The sequence below is a fragment of the Lipotes vexillifer genome, unplaced genomic scaffold (genome assembly GCF_000442215.2).
Source record: "Lipotes vexillifer unplaced genomic scaffold, Lipotes_vexillifer_v1.1 scaffold247, whole genome shotgun sequence".
Taxonomy (NCBI): domain Eukaryota; kingdom Metazoa; phylum Chordata; class Mammalia; order Artiodactyla; family Lipotidae; genus Lipotes; species Lipotes vexillifer.
Genome location: NW_006794161.1, coordinates 2,196,932 through 2,210,020, shown reverse-complemented (window position 1 = coordinate 2,210,020; position 13,089 = coordinate 2,196,932). Strand labels below are relative to the sequence as shown.

At 43.7% G+C, this 13,089-nt stretch overlaps 1 protein-coding gene across 2 annotated transcripts in view; it reads left to right on the top strand.

The window, feature by feature from the left end:
* The first annotated feature begins 3,090 nt into the window (after window positions 1-3,090).
* The window catches only part of GNAI1 (G protein subunit alpha i1), a 90,457-nt gene continuing 80,458 nt past the window's right edge, over window positions 3,091-13,089 (top strand). Inside the window, exons 1-2 of one of the 2 annotated variants that reach the window (XM_007467041.1) lie at window positions 3,091-3,202; window positions 3,709-3,873. In XM_007467041.1, the coding sequence (XP_007467103.1) occupies window positions 3,756-3,873 (118 nt within the window). In that variant the 5' untranslated portion in view covers window positions 3,091-3,202; window positions 3,709-3,755. Of the gene's footprint in view, window positions 3,203-3,424; window positions 3,874-13,089 lie in introns of those variants that run through there. The other variant, XM_007467040.1, reaches the window with a different exon arrangement.

Below are 13,089 nucleotides of genomic sequence, written 5' to 3'. Positions count from 1 at the left end.
AAATGTCCAGAATGCGTAAATCTATAGAGACAGGAAGATTATTGGTTGCCTAGGACTGGGCATAGCAGGGAAGGTGGAAAGATTGGGGGAATAATGGCTATAGGGTATGGGGTTTCTTTTGCAGGTAATGAAAATGTTCGAGAATGGATTGTTGTGATGGTCACACAACTCTGTGAATATACTAGAAACCATTGAATGTGATACTTTCCATGGATAAATAATATGGTATGTGAATTATATCTCAATATAGTTGCTTAAAACGTATTATGTCCAGAAGGGAAAACAGTACTCTGAGGTAGATTGCTTCAACATCTGTATATCAATTTCACTCTCTAGAAAATAGATGAGTTAATACTATTTTTTCCACCTGCTTGACAAGGTTGTTGAATCATATCTTTTAACATCATAACTATGTAAATTGTTCATTTGAATGATTCTCACCACCTCATATCTGGACTATTAACACAATCCACTTGCTGGTAACACCACTTGTTTTGTTGGGTAAAAGCTTTTTTTTTTTTTTTTTTTTACACCTATTACCCAGCTCAGGAGAATGTAGGGAACACTTAGTGCCCATTGTAAAAAAGTCCACCTCTTCACCTTAACATTTAAAGCTCTCTTTCAACTTTGTGCCATACTTCCTATCATTCTTTACAACCAAACTACATTTTGATTATAAAACAACTGTTATTTCCATCATGTACTTTGCATTTAACCCTTTTAGCTGGTTATTCCTCTTAAAATATACCCTGTTATGAAGTGAATGTTTATGCCCCCCTCCCAACCCCATTCATTTGTTGAAGCCCTCACTCCAGTATGATGGAATTTGGAGGTGGGGCCTTTGGCAGGTAACTAGGTTTGGATGAGGTTATGATGGTGGGGCCCCCATGATGGGATTAGTTACCTCACCTACTTGACAAATGAGAGGAGTAACGTGTATCATTCTGTTCAGCTTTCTTTTCTCCAAAACACAAGTTTTGTAGTCATTTCCACTAGTACTCAGTCATGATTCCTTCCTCTTTTCTTGCAGTTGGTGGTCCCGTACTCTATATGGCGTGAAAGCTTATAGGAAAGACTCACAGATAATCCAAAGTGGTAATATGTAAACACTATGTTGAAAGCTCACTCTGTCGAGTTTAATTTCAGACTCTCTGATGAACATCAGCATTTAGACTGCCAAGAAATACAAAGAGGGTAGGAGGTGATTAAATACAATTTAAAGCTTGTTCCTTTTTGTTGGTATATTACAAAGGGCCATAGGAAAAGTTGAGGCAGTTCTTGAAATTGCAGCTCTTGAGCCCAGCAGGTTTGACTATTGCAGGAGAACAGGAAAGGGCATGTCCAATAAGGAGGAAACTGGAAACCTCTGCTAGCCCACAGGCCTTGCTTAGGAGACCCACTCTAAGGTTGTTCTTCCTGTAGCATCAGCTCAGCCTTACCTTCTTGGAAAACTCAAGCCCAGTTTTTATGAATGTTTTTTAGAAAACAAGACTTCCAGATGGTTGCTCTTTTATTCCATTAGAGCAATTTCCTAATTTTTGAACACATCAAAGAAGATGTTTTTCTTTGCTACCAACCCCATCTTATAATCAGTCAACATTTCCTGCGATGTCTATAAGGGAAATGTGTAGTCGTACAAGTGACCGAGAGAGACCAGACCTTAAACCTATGCTCATTCATACCGTGCTGGGTGAAATGCCTCCAAGGTCCACAGAAGCTATTTCCCCCAGACCAGGTAGAGCTGGAAGGATGGAGGATGGTAAGGATCAACTCCATCTCATTTCATGGGTAAGGAAGCCAAGGCCTGCAATAAGGAATGACATGCCCAGTGGCTTATGATTTACTAACATGGTCATAAATATTGGTTCAGAACTTGGCCTGGAAGCTTCCATGTCGCCCCAGAGGAGGTCAGTTAAGGTGTGGAGATTTGTTTGTGTGGGTGTGTTGTTTGGTCTTATTTAAAAATATGCTCCTTTTTAAAGCTTATCCATTCGAAAATATAATTACCCTGGTACTGTAGAGAAAATAAAACGTTTCTATTGTTTCAGTCTTTTAAGGGTTGATTTTGTTTAATGCAAGTAAGAAATATCAGAGAGCAATCTAGCAGTAGACCTTTTTTGGGGCCTCTCACTGTTGTGGCCTCTCTCGTTGCGGAGCACAGGCTCCGGACGCGCAGCCTCAGCGGCCGTGGCTCAGGGGCCCAGCCGCCCCACGGCATGTGGGATCTTCCCGGACCGGGGCACGAACCCGCGTCCCCTGCATCGGCAGGCGGATTTGCAACCACTGTGCCACCAGGGAAGCCCTAGCAGTAGACTTTGATGCCCCTGCATTTCTGAATTCTCAGTCAATGAAAACATGTAAGCCAGGAATATGTCTGAATCTGTGGCAGGAGGGAATAGGTAGCAGCTGTGAAATCTGCGTAGTATGGAGAGGTTGGGCTAAGTGACGATTATGGTCTCTTCTAATGTTAAGTGGCGTTCTTTCAAATAACTATCAACATATATCTGTTATTTAAGAAAAAATTTATCGTACTTTTACCACTGCTTTAAAAATTCTATTTCATTTAAAATATAAATATCTCTCCTGTATCACTAAATATTATTCTATAATATAACTTTTAATGCTGTAGAGTATCCCATCATTTTGGCAATCCTTGGACATTTTGTGGATAATTTTGAAAGTGGGATGAATGGACACAGTATGGAAAAGACTTTCTGAATAAAATTTATGGCACATAAAATTGCATGGATAGGAGAAAAAAAATATGCTCTTTGATTCTTTATCTTACATTTTCTCAGGTTTGAGGATATCCTTCAAAATGTTCTTTGCTTGTGGAAAGGGACGTGAGAGTGGATGGAAGGAGAAGAGAAGGGAAAAAGAAAAAAGCGGAAGAAAGTTGACCTCCTATCGTCCCCAGACTTTTCTGTTCCCCACTTTACCCTCTCTGCTTTCTCCACAGTTCCATTCCCGGCCCCAGCTCCCTCTATTTCCCTCATCCCTGAAGGCCAGCTGACACGCGTTTACATTTGGAAAACCCTTGCGCGCCTGCCCGAGCTGGGCATGCTCAAACGCCCAGGACTGGCTTTTTTCGGTTTCCAACTTTGGCAGCTCTCCCACCCGCACCCCTAAGGGGCAGGTCCGAACACATCCCTGGGTGTGAGTAAACGGGAAGAAATTATCACACTCCAGCGGAGGACGCAAGGTAGGGGACCTCGCCGCGACGTTCGGCCTTCCGGGGGCGCTCCCCAAGGGCGCGCGCGGTCGCCGGCCCTCTGGGGCTGTGGGGCGCCGGCGGCCGCGGCAGCGTGGGCGCGCGCACCCATCCGAGGGGGTGATGTCCAAGGGCTCGTGTTCGGGCGCGCGCTCTGGGAGTGGTCGCGGGGCGGCGGGAGGGGCGAGCAGGGGCGGGGCCGCGGCGGCGCGCGGACGCCAAGCAGCGCCGGGCTTCTAGAGGTTGCGGCGCGGCCACCAGCAGGAGGCCACCGGTAGCTGTACCCAGAGCCTGGAAACGCTAGACTTCGGGGCCGCGGAGGGAGGCGAGGCGCGGATCCCGGCCGTAGGCAAGAGCCGCGCGGTGCTGCTAGCTCCTTTGCAGACAGCGCTTCCTTAGGTCCGTTTCGGAAGTGAGTGGGGGTGGCGTGGCCGGCTTGGGGAGGAATTCGAACGCCGGCATTCAGGAAGAAAGAATTCACCTGTGTTTCAAGGCAGCGCGCCGGACTTGAAGGGAGCGGCGGCCAGCTCTCGCTCCTGGCACAATGGGCTGTACGCTGAGCGCCGAGGACAAGGCGGCGGTGGAGCGGAGTAAGATGATCGACCGGAACCTCCGCGAGGATGGCGAGAAGGCGGCGCGCGAGGTCAAGCTGCTGCTGCTTGGTAAGGGCGGCCGGGCCGGGTTGGCGGGCGGGGCCCCCCAGCGGGCCTGGGGCCAGCGAGTCTGGCGGGTGTGCTGGGCGCGGGCTCCTCGGCACTGGGAAGCCCGGAGGGGACGTGCCAAAGCGGCGGAGGGCTCGTCTTGTAGCGCCCGAGGATGCTTTCGGAGCGTGAGCTTGTGCGGCGCGGCACAGAGCCGAGGCGGGTGCCCCTCTCCCCGGTCCCCTTCCTCTCTGTTCCGTTGGCTGGGGGGAACTCGCCCGCGGCGGAGCAGGGGCTTCACTCGCGTGCCTCGGTGTGGATCCCGCCAGGAGCCGAGGAGCGGATCGCGAGGAACCCCTTTTCTCTGAAGTTAGCTCAGCTTTGTGAAGATGAAAGGGCACTGGCTACAAGGAATTAAAAGCACATCCCACCCTCCACCCCTCCCCCGCGCGAAAACCCTTCCTACAAGGTGTCGTATCGCGGTTGTGGTTTCCTCATGTCACGAGTGCCACGTTTTGTGAAATCAGTGCACCTTTTGTGGGGTCTCTGTAGGGTTGAATTGTGTCTTTCTGTTGAACTTCCTGTGGCGACTCAGTAAGTGTTAGGCGAGCACTGATTATATTTATCTTGCGTAAGGAAGTAGGCTATGCTGGACGCTGGATTTTTATTACGGTGGGGACATGGAAAGCATCAAAGTTAGGTAACACTGGCTTCAAAATGATACTCGAGCGGTGAAAACCGTTGTGAAAGGTGTGAGTGGGTCACATTGGACAACAGGATTCTCTTCTCTGCTGCCACGGCTTCAGATGAATGAGATTTGCCAGGTACACGCAAGGCTTTTATTTGTTCTTAGTATTGTTCTCCTGGTGAAACGCTCTGTGGAGGTCTTTTGCAGTTGTTTGAAGGGAGGGAACGTAAAAGGAGTAAGCCAGGATTTTGATTAAGGGATGCATTAGGAAAATACTTGCAGCTTAAGATTTGTTGATGTGCGAGTTAGGGTTTTCTTTTGTTTGCATCCCCACACCCCCCAAACACACACCCTGTAGGCAGTGAAGTAGGTGAAAGATTTCTCAGAATCTTTATTTGCACTCCCAGCGACTGCTTTTATTTTTGTAACAGTTACAATAAAACAAATACTATCACACAAACCTGTTTTCGGTAAGCTTCTGTTTCATTGGTTTAATGACTGCAGGAAAAATGGTGGGTTTTTTCTCCATTACTAGTAGGCTTAGAAGCAGCAAACTTGGCATGACTAAAAGTAATAATGATCTGAGTCATTCTGCAAGTAACTGTGAAATAACTTTGCATTTTAAAGACCTGGTGGTTTTCTGCACCCCCGCGCCCCAACGTAAATCTTTCTCAGTTAATACTGTTTACTTAGGTTTTTACATTAATGAGAAATATTGTCTTTTGAGGAAGTCAGTGTATTTTAGCGTATTGAGCACAGAAGAGACACACCTTTGTATGGAAACGTGTAGGTCCTCCTCTTCCGAATTCAATGTGCTTGCGACAAAAATGGAAAAAGGGTTGAAAAGTTCTTTTCCTGCAGTTTCTGCACTCCTGCTCTGTTATATTATTTCAGTGTGTTGTGTGACTCTGAGTTTGAGCCAGCCATCCACCATGTTTAAAGCATTGGAAAATGAGTCCTCTGGTGTTTTATGCTTTAAATAGATGTCTGTTAGAGAGAGATGGCCTAGGATCAAGGTCCGACAAGTTAGCTTTTGCTTATATTCAGAAGAGATCAGTGTTTCTCAACTTCAGCACTGTTGATGTTTTGGGTGGAATAATTCTTTGTTGTGCGGGCTGTCTTGTGCATTGTAGGATGTTAAGCAGAATCTTTGGCACCCACCTTTTAGATGCCAGGAGCAGCCCCCCTCCACTCGTGACCCAGAAAAGTCTCCAGATATCCCCCAAACGTCCCCTGGGGGCAAAATTTAATCTTGACTGAGAATCACTGTTCTAGACTAACAATTAAATATACTTCAATGTGTAACGTAGAACCCAAAGTTGCATCTCTACCGCGAACTATAGTGAGAGCCGTGAGAAAGGTGTAGCAGAGTTGCGATTTTCAGAAGTTAGGCAATTTTTGTTTCTCCATACCAATAACATTAGAAAGCTTTCACAGTGATTTAAAAATCTTCAGGTAACTGAATTTCTTCAGCTCTCTTTTCTAGCTTTAGTCTCTTGCTGTTCCCTACCCCTTTTCTCTGTAGAAATTCCCGTCACAGCATCCCTGTCTTGTTGGCCCAGCACTCCTCCTCTTTGTCTGTCTTACTCCCATTCTGCTCTACCCTTTTGCCCAGAGTTCCAGCATTCTAGTTCCTATAAACAGAATGTTGGCTTATTCTTGGAATGTTTGAAAACATTTTTCTTTTTCCTAGTTTGACTTTAGCAGTGGAGGGTTGACCTTTGGTTCCTTTTTGGAGGTTTAAAGTTATACGTGTAAGGAGCTCAGCGAAATCAGTCCATGTAAAACATGGCAACTGAATCAGTTGAAATGTGAAATGTAAAATGGTCTCTAGGTAACCTATAACCAATGTCAATTCTGTTTACATCAGATTTTCCTCCTCTTCACTTATTTTTTTCTAATCAAATGATTTTTTTTTTCATTTAAGGTATTCAGCACATTTAAGATGGTATAGTAAATAGTTCATTGAATTTCATTTTTCTTAAGGCATGTGTTGTCATTTTAGACATTTGGGTTGAGAGATTCGGGTATAAGACACATACAAAGATTTGGGCACTGGATGTCTATTTTATACATATATGTGTATATATACTATATGTGTATATATATATATATTGTGTGTATATATATATATATATATATATATATTTTTTTTTTTTAACTCAGATATTTCACTATCCTTATTAGGAGCAGTGAATTAGGCCTTAAAAAAAAAAAAGAGGACCTAGTCTAATCCTTGACCTAAAGGAAGTCAGGTCAGGGTTTGAGTGGTTCTAAAGGTTTAGCGTTCAGGCTTTAGTGTTAGAATAATAATCCTAAATAATGAAACTTATTTTAATAATTAAAGTTTTCTTTCCATTGTATATGGCTGATTGTCTCAAAAGAAAACATTTATTGTTATATCTTTGAGGATGTTACAACTTATCCTTTTAAGGGTATAGCATTAGGCCTAGGTTGTTGTTTCAGTGAGACTACATTGTACATATGGGTACTTATTAAATATCTTACAGTAATTTTCAAAGATATATGAGGGTAGGGTACATACAAGTAAAATTTTTATGAATTAATTGTTCTTAAATTATTTCACTCTGGAGTTTCTTTTTCTAGTTTTTGAAATTTATTTAATTAATTTATTTATGGTTGCATTGGGTCTTCGTTGCTATGCGTGGGCTTTCTCTAGTTGCGGCAAACGAGGGCTACTCTTCGTCGTGGTGCACAGGCTTTTCACTGCAGTGGCTTCTCGTTGCGGAGCACGGGCTCTAGGTGGGCGGGCTTCAGTAGTTGTGGCAAGTGGGCTCAGTAGTTATGGCTCACGGGCTCTAGACCACAGGCTCAGTAGTTGTGGTGCAGGGGCTTAGGTGCTTTGCGGCATGTGGGATCTTCCCGGACTGCGGCTCAAACCCATGTCCCCTGCATTGGCAGGCGGATTCTTAACCACTGAGCCACCAGGGAGGTCCCTTCACTTTGAAGTTTTGGGCTTGTATTCTCCTTCACTCCTCCCATTATCCTTCCCTCCACCCATTATCCTTCCCTCCACTGAACTCATCCCCACAAACAAACAAACAAATACAAATCCATACCCTTTATCTCTTTAACTTCTTAAAATGAGGTGAGGGACTGGATCTCTTCTGCTTGGTGAATATTTTTACATTGCTACCACCCACCAGCTATTTGAGAAACTAAACCATTCATCTTTTTGGCTTTCTTTAAACTTGCCCTGTGACTTCCCTAGTTGAGAAATTCTGGCATTGCAGAACTTTTGATTTTGCATTGCTTTAGCCGTTTCCTTAGAGTTGGCTCAGGATCTTAGATGTCAGAAAGCCCCTTTCCTTAAGTGAGTGAATGGATATGGTATTTCTACAGGGGTTATGTGCTTCTCTCTCCCTCACCTACTTTGTATTAGCAATTACTTTACTAGAAGCCACAGGTGGTGTTAACATATGTTTTGAAAGTGCTGGTTTTTCTCTATCTTTTGTTTTTCCTTCTCACTTTTATAGTTCAAGTTCTCCTCTGCCTCTGGCAGCCTAGTTCCAGTAGACTTTCCTGCTTCTGGTCTTTGCCTCTAGCCTGTAGTAGGTATCATGCTAATGCCTTGCTCGGAAAACCATTCTTGACTTCTCCATTGCCTGCAGAATAAAAACTTTCTTCTAGACCTGGCTTCCCTCTAGCCTCATACTCTTTTCCTCAGGGCACCGTTCTTCTCCAAACACGAATAGTTGGCATATGGCAGAGCACATTTGCACTCTGGTTTCTAGTGTGATTTAGCTTTATGCCCTGCCTGCTTCCCGCACTAGTGTGAGACTTCAGGGGCAGGATCTTTGTAGGTCATCATAACAACCCTTTCCTTTTGTCACGAGCATATTTAGTTCTTAGTTATGTTAATATCTTGTGTAGGATTAGGATTTACCTAGAATATAAACCTTATACTTTGCCATTTTCCGTATTGATGGGAATATAAACAAAAAGGGAACAGTAAAAGTAAATGACAACCAAAGTAAGCGCGCAGTATCTAAAAGTAAGTTGTTTGGTTTACGAATCTTTTTCATATTTATAAGAACTTTTCACAGTCGTTATATTTATTTGACAGGTTAGATAAATTCAAGAAAATGACAATGGATATTCATTGGAGGAGGGTCTTCTATGTTGTTATAGTGTTATAGTGTAGTGTCAGTCCTTAAAATAATTTCTTTTGGTAAGGATAGATCTCAGGTTTTTTTACTCTTTATTTTTGGCCTCTTAGCTATAAAGAGCATGAATCTTGTTAACTTATCAATGATAGGAAATACAGTACCTACATTGTAGGATTTAGTCGAAGTTGTTTTTCAAACCTGAAAAAGATCACTGTAATTTTTAAGACAAAAATTGAGTATCCAACCACGATCTTAATTTGTATTTTCTTATGCATTTCTCTCTGCCTTGGAAAACTCAAGATACCACAGATTCACATGGGAGGACCTGATGTATCTGTCACATTTCTAGGACGCATAAATTTCTTGGTCACATGTTCTGGCACGCAGTTACCAGATGTCTGACTTCCCGGAGTGTGACATTGGTAAAGCTCAGGTCCCGGATGGCATTTGAGTTGAATGAGCTAAGGTCAACTGCACCTAATCTTGTAGCGCTTAGGCTGCTTTCTGTCGTAATTTGTTAAATACTAATTAAAAACTTTAACAGAAATAGGGTTAAAAATCTTAACAGAGGGCCTCCCTGGTGGCGCAGTGGTTGAGAGTCCGCCTGCCGATGCAGGGGATACGGGTTCGTGCCCCGGTACGGGAGGATCCCACATGCCGTGGAGCGGCTGGGCCCGTGAGCCATGGGCGCTGAGCTTGCGCGTCCGACAACGAGAAAGGCCACGACAATGAGAGGCCCACATATCGCAAAAAAAAAAAAAAAAAAAAAAATCTTAACAGAAATGGGGCAAAAATAATTTTAAAACGAATGTTCGTTACCATAACTTAGTGGCTTAAAACGATGCACAATTTATTAACTTTACATTTCTGTAGGTCAGAAGGTTACACCAAGCTAAAATCAAGGTGTCAGCCGGGCCACTTTTCTTTTGCAGGTTGTAGAAGAGAATCCGTATATTTGTTTTTTCCAACCTCTGTCTAGAGCAGCGGTCCCCAACCTCTTTGGAACCAGGGACCGGTTTTGTTGAAGACAGTTTTTCCATGGGCGTTGTGGGGCGGCAGGAACGTGATTCAGGCGGTAATGTGAGCAGTGGGGAGCGGCAGGTGGAGCTTCACTGGCTTGCCTGCCGTTCACTTCCTGCTGTGCGGCCGGGTTCCTGACAGGCCTCAGACCGCTCTTGGTCTGCGGCCTGGGGGTTGGGGACACCTGGTCTGGAGGCTACCTGCTTTCATTGTCTCCTGGCCTCTTCATCTTCAAAGCTAGCAATGGCTAGTGGCGTGTTTGTCATGTAGCATTACTCTCCTGTCTCCCTCCTTCACTTCTAAGGGCCTTTGTCATTACTTTGGGCACACCCAGATAATCCAGGATAACAGACTCATCTCAGGATCCTTATCTTAATCACATCCACAAAGTTTCTTTGCCATGTAGGATAACATGCTCACAGGTTCCAGGGACTGGGGGCATGGGCATCTTTGGGGGCTGTTATTCTGTCTGCTTTAGTCTGCCCTCATGGAAAATGCACTTATCCTGTCCCAACATCTCCCAAAGTCTCATCCCCTTACAGCGTCAACTCAACATCCAAAATCTCATCCAGATCTCAGAATCTAACTCTAATATGGGTGAGATTCTCCATATAATCCATACTGGGACCAAATTTCTTTCTGTGAACCTGTGAAGCTAGAAAACACATTACCTGCTCCTAGAATACAGTAGGAGGGCACAATGATAGAGCAGGCATAGGTTACCAGTTACAGTCACTCTCGTTCAGAAAGGGAGAAAGTGGAAAGAAAAAGGAGTGAGTATTCAGTCCTGTGCAGTTTCCAAACTACTTTAGGTTTCAAGGCCTACAAATAATCTTGGTGACTCTGCTTGACTTTCTGGCCTCTGGACTCTGCCCTTCAAGTCATCCTTCCTTTTCAATCAAAGGTAGCACATGTTTGCAGCAGAGTAATGTTATCAGCCCGTTTCTTGCCTGTATGATGGTGATCTGACAGCATTCTTTCATTTTGTACTTTTTTTTTTTGAGTTTTATTTTTTATACAGCAGGTTCTTATTAGTTATCTATTTTATACATATTAGTGTATATATGTCTATCCCAATCTCCCAATTCATCAGACCACCACCACCGCATTAGGTACTCTTTTAATTTATCTTTTCCTCTCCCATTTTAGTATAACCGGTAAGAAAAAATCAGGCCATGAGTTCAACAATTTGCTTGGAAATCTCCTTGTCTAAATATTCAGATTTATAGTTTACAAGTTCTGCTTTCCACATAACTGCAGGACATAATTCACTTATGCTTTGCCACAAAATAACAAGGATCCTCTTTCCTCTAGTTTCTAATAATATGTTCCTCCTTTCCATCCCAAGTCCTCACCAGCAGCACATGTAAAGTCCACATATCTATCAACAGTCTGTTCATGACCGTATTTAGTTTTCTCTACCATGTTCCTCACTTTCTTTTGAGCTCTCACTAGGGGAGCCATTAACATCTGTGTTTTTAACAGCGTGTCAAGGCAATCTAGGCTTTTTCTATCATGGTCCTCAAAATTCTTTCAGCTTCTACCCATTGCTTAATTCTAAAGCCATTTCCACGTTTTTAGTGTTTGTTGTGGCAACACCCTACTTCCAGATACCCTCATTGATGCCTCATGTATAAATTTAGGGAATGCATAATGATGGTAATTTTATATTCTTTGGTCCCTTATAATTTATGTGACTGCTATGGTAATAGCAAAACCACCAGTTTCTGGTGTTTCTTATTGAACTCATGGTATTTCACTTGAGGATTAGTGTGAACGAATAAGACTTTCCTTTGTTTGCCTCCTCTTCAGTGAAGTTTTTCCTGACCATCCAGTCTAAATTAGTCTTCTTTGCTCTCCCTTCTGAATTAGACCGTTTTGAAATCATCTTGTGCGTTTACTTTTTGATTGTCTGTTGCATCTCTCCATGGGGATTGGCTCGTCAGAGCACGAATCTTGTCCAACTTGTTTATCACCTAATGAGGTGGCACGTACTAGTCTTTTCATAAATGGTAATTAAATGGGTGACTAATTAAATGATTAATTTTGAGTAATAGTCTTTTTTTAATTTTGTTTTTTTAATTTATTTAATTTCTTTTTATTTTTGGCTGCGTTGGGTCTTCGCTGCTGTACGCAGGCTTTCTCTAGTTGCAGCGAGTGGTGGCTACTCTTCATTGCAGTGCACGGGCTTCTCATGGCGGTGGCTTCTCTTGTTGTGGAGCACAGGCTCCAGGCACACGGGCCTCAGTAGTTGTGGCACACAGACTCAGTAGTTGTGGCTCGCGGGCTCTAGAGCACAGGCTCAGTAGTTGTGGCACATGGGCTTAGTTGCTCCGCAGCATGTGGGATCTTCCCGGACCAGGGCTCTAACCCGTGTCCCCTGCATTGGCAGGCAGACTCTTAACCACTGCGCCACCAGGGGAGCCCCTTGAGTAATAGTCTTTTAAAGGGAAAAAGCTACATTTTCCTTGGGCTTTGGGTAATTTTAGTAAATTTAGACCCATTGTATCCCCATTTATATGTTTCTTAGCTTGCTACTTAGAGTAACTAAAGCCTACTACATTATTCCTAACACAGTTCTGAAAAATAAAATTAATTTGGAGGACCAAATTCTTGTTGCATGATCAGAAAAATATTTTGACTCTTGGTAAATTAAGTGGTGGAGTGAAACGTGATTTTTATATTTGTATATTCTGAACACATTGTTTTTAACAGGATTGTTACATTGCTACTCCACATGTTATTTGAATGCTTTGTTTTGAATGCTTTCTTAATAACAAGGCATTAAATATATTCTCACAACCATATCTGTCCTACAGGATGATGCGATTATGTGTAACTCTGGCTTTCTGGAGTCAGCAGGGCACTCAGAAGCTCACCATGGTCTGTTTATGTCTTGCCTGTCCTTTTTTTAAAAAATAAATTTATTTATTTATATTTTTGGCTATGTTGGGTCTTTGTTGCTGCGCGTGGGCTTTTCCAGTTGCAGCAAGCCGGGGCTACTGTTTGTTGCGGTACGTGGGCTTCTCATCGTGGTGGCTTCTCTTGTTGCGGAGCACGAGCTCTAGGCGTGCGGGCTTCAGTAGTTGTAGCATGTGGGCTTCAGTAGTTGCGGCGTGCAGGCTAAGTAGTTCTGGCGCGCAGGCTCAGTAGTTGTGGCGCATGGGCTTAGTTGCTCCGTGGCATGTGGGGTCTTCCCAGACCAGGGCTCGAACCCGTGTCCCCTGCATTGGCAGGCAGATTCTTAACCACTGCGCCACCAGGGAGGTCCTTGCCTGTCCTTGTGTGGTGAGAATTGTCATTGGTGGCATTTGTAAAGTGTCTTTCATGTTTTTGGTGTCCAGTTATGCCTTAAGTTTACTAAATCCTTAGGAGAATTTACAGTCTACTTAGGGAAAG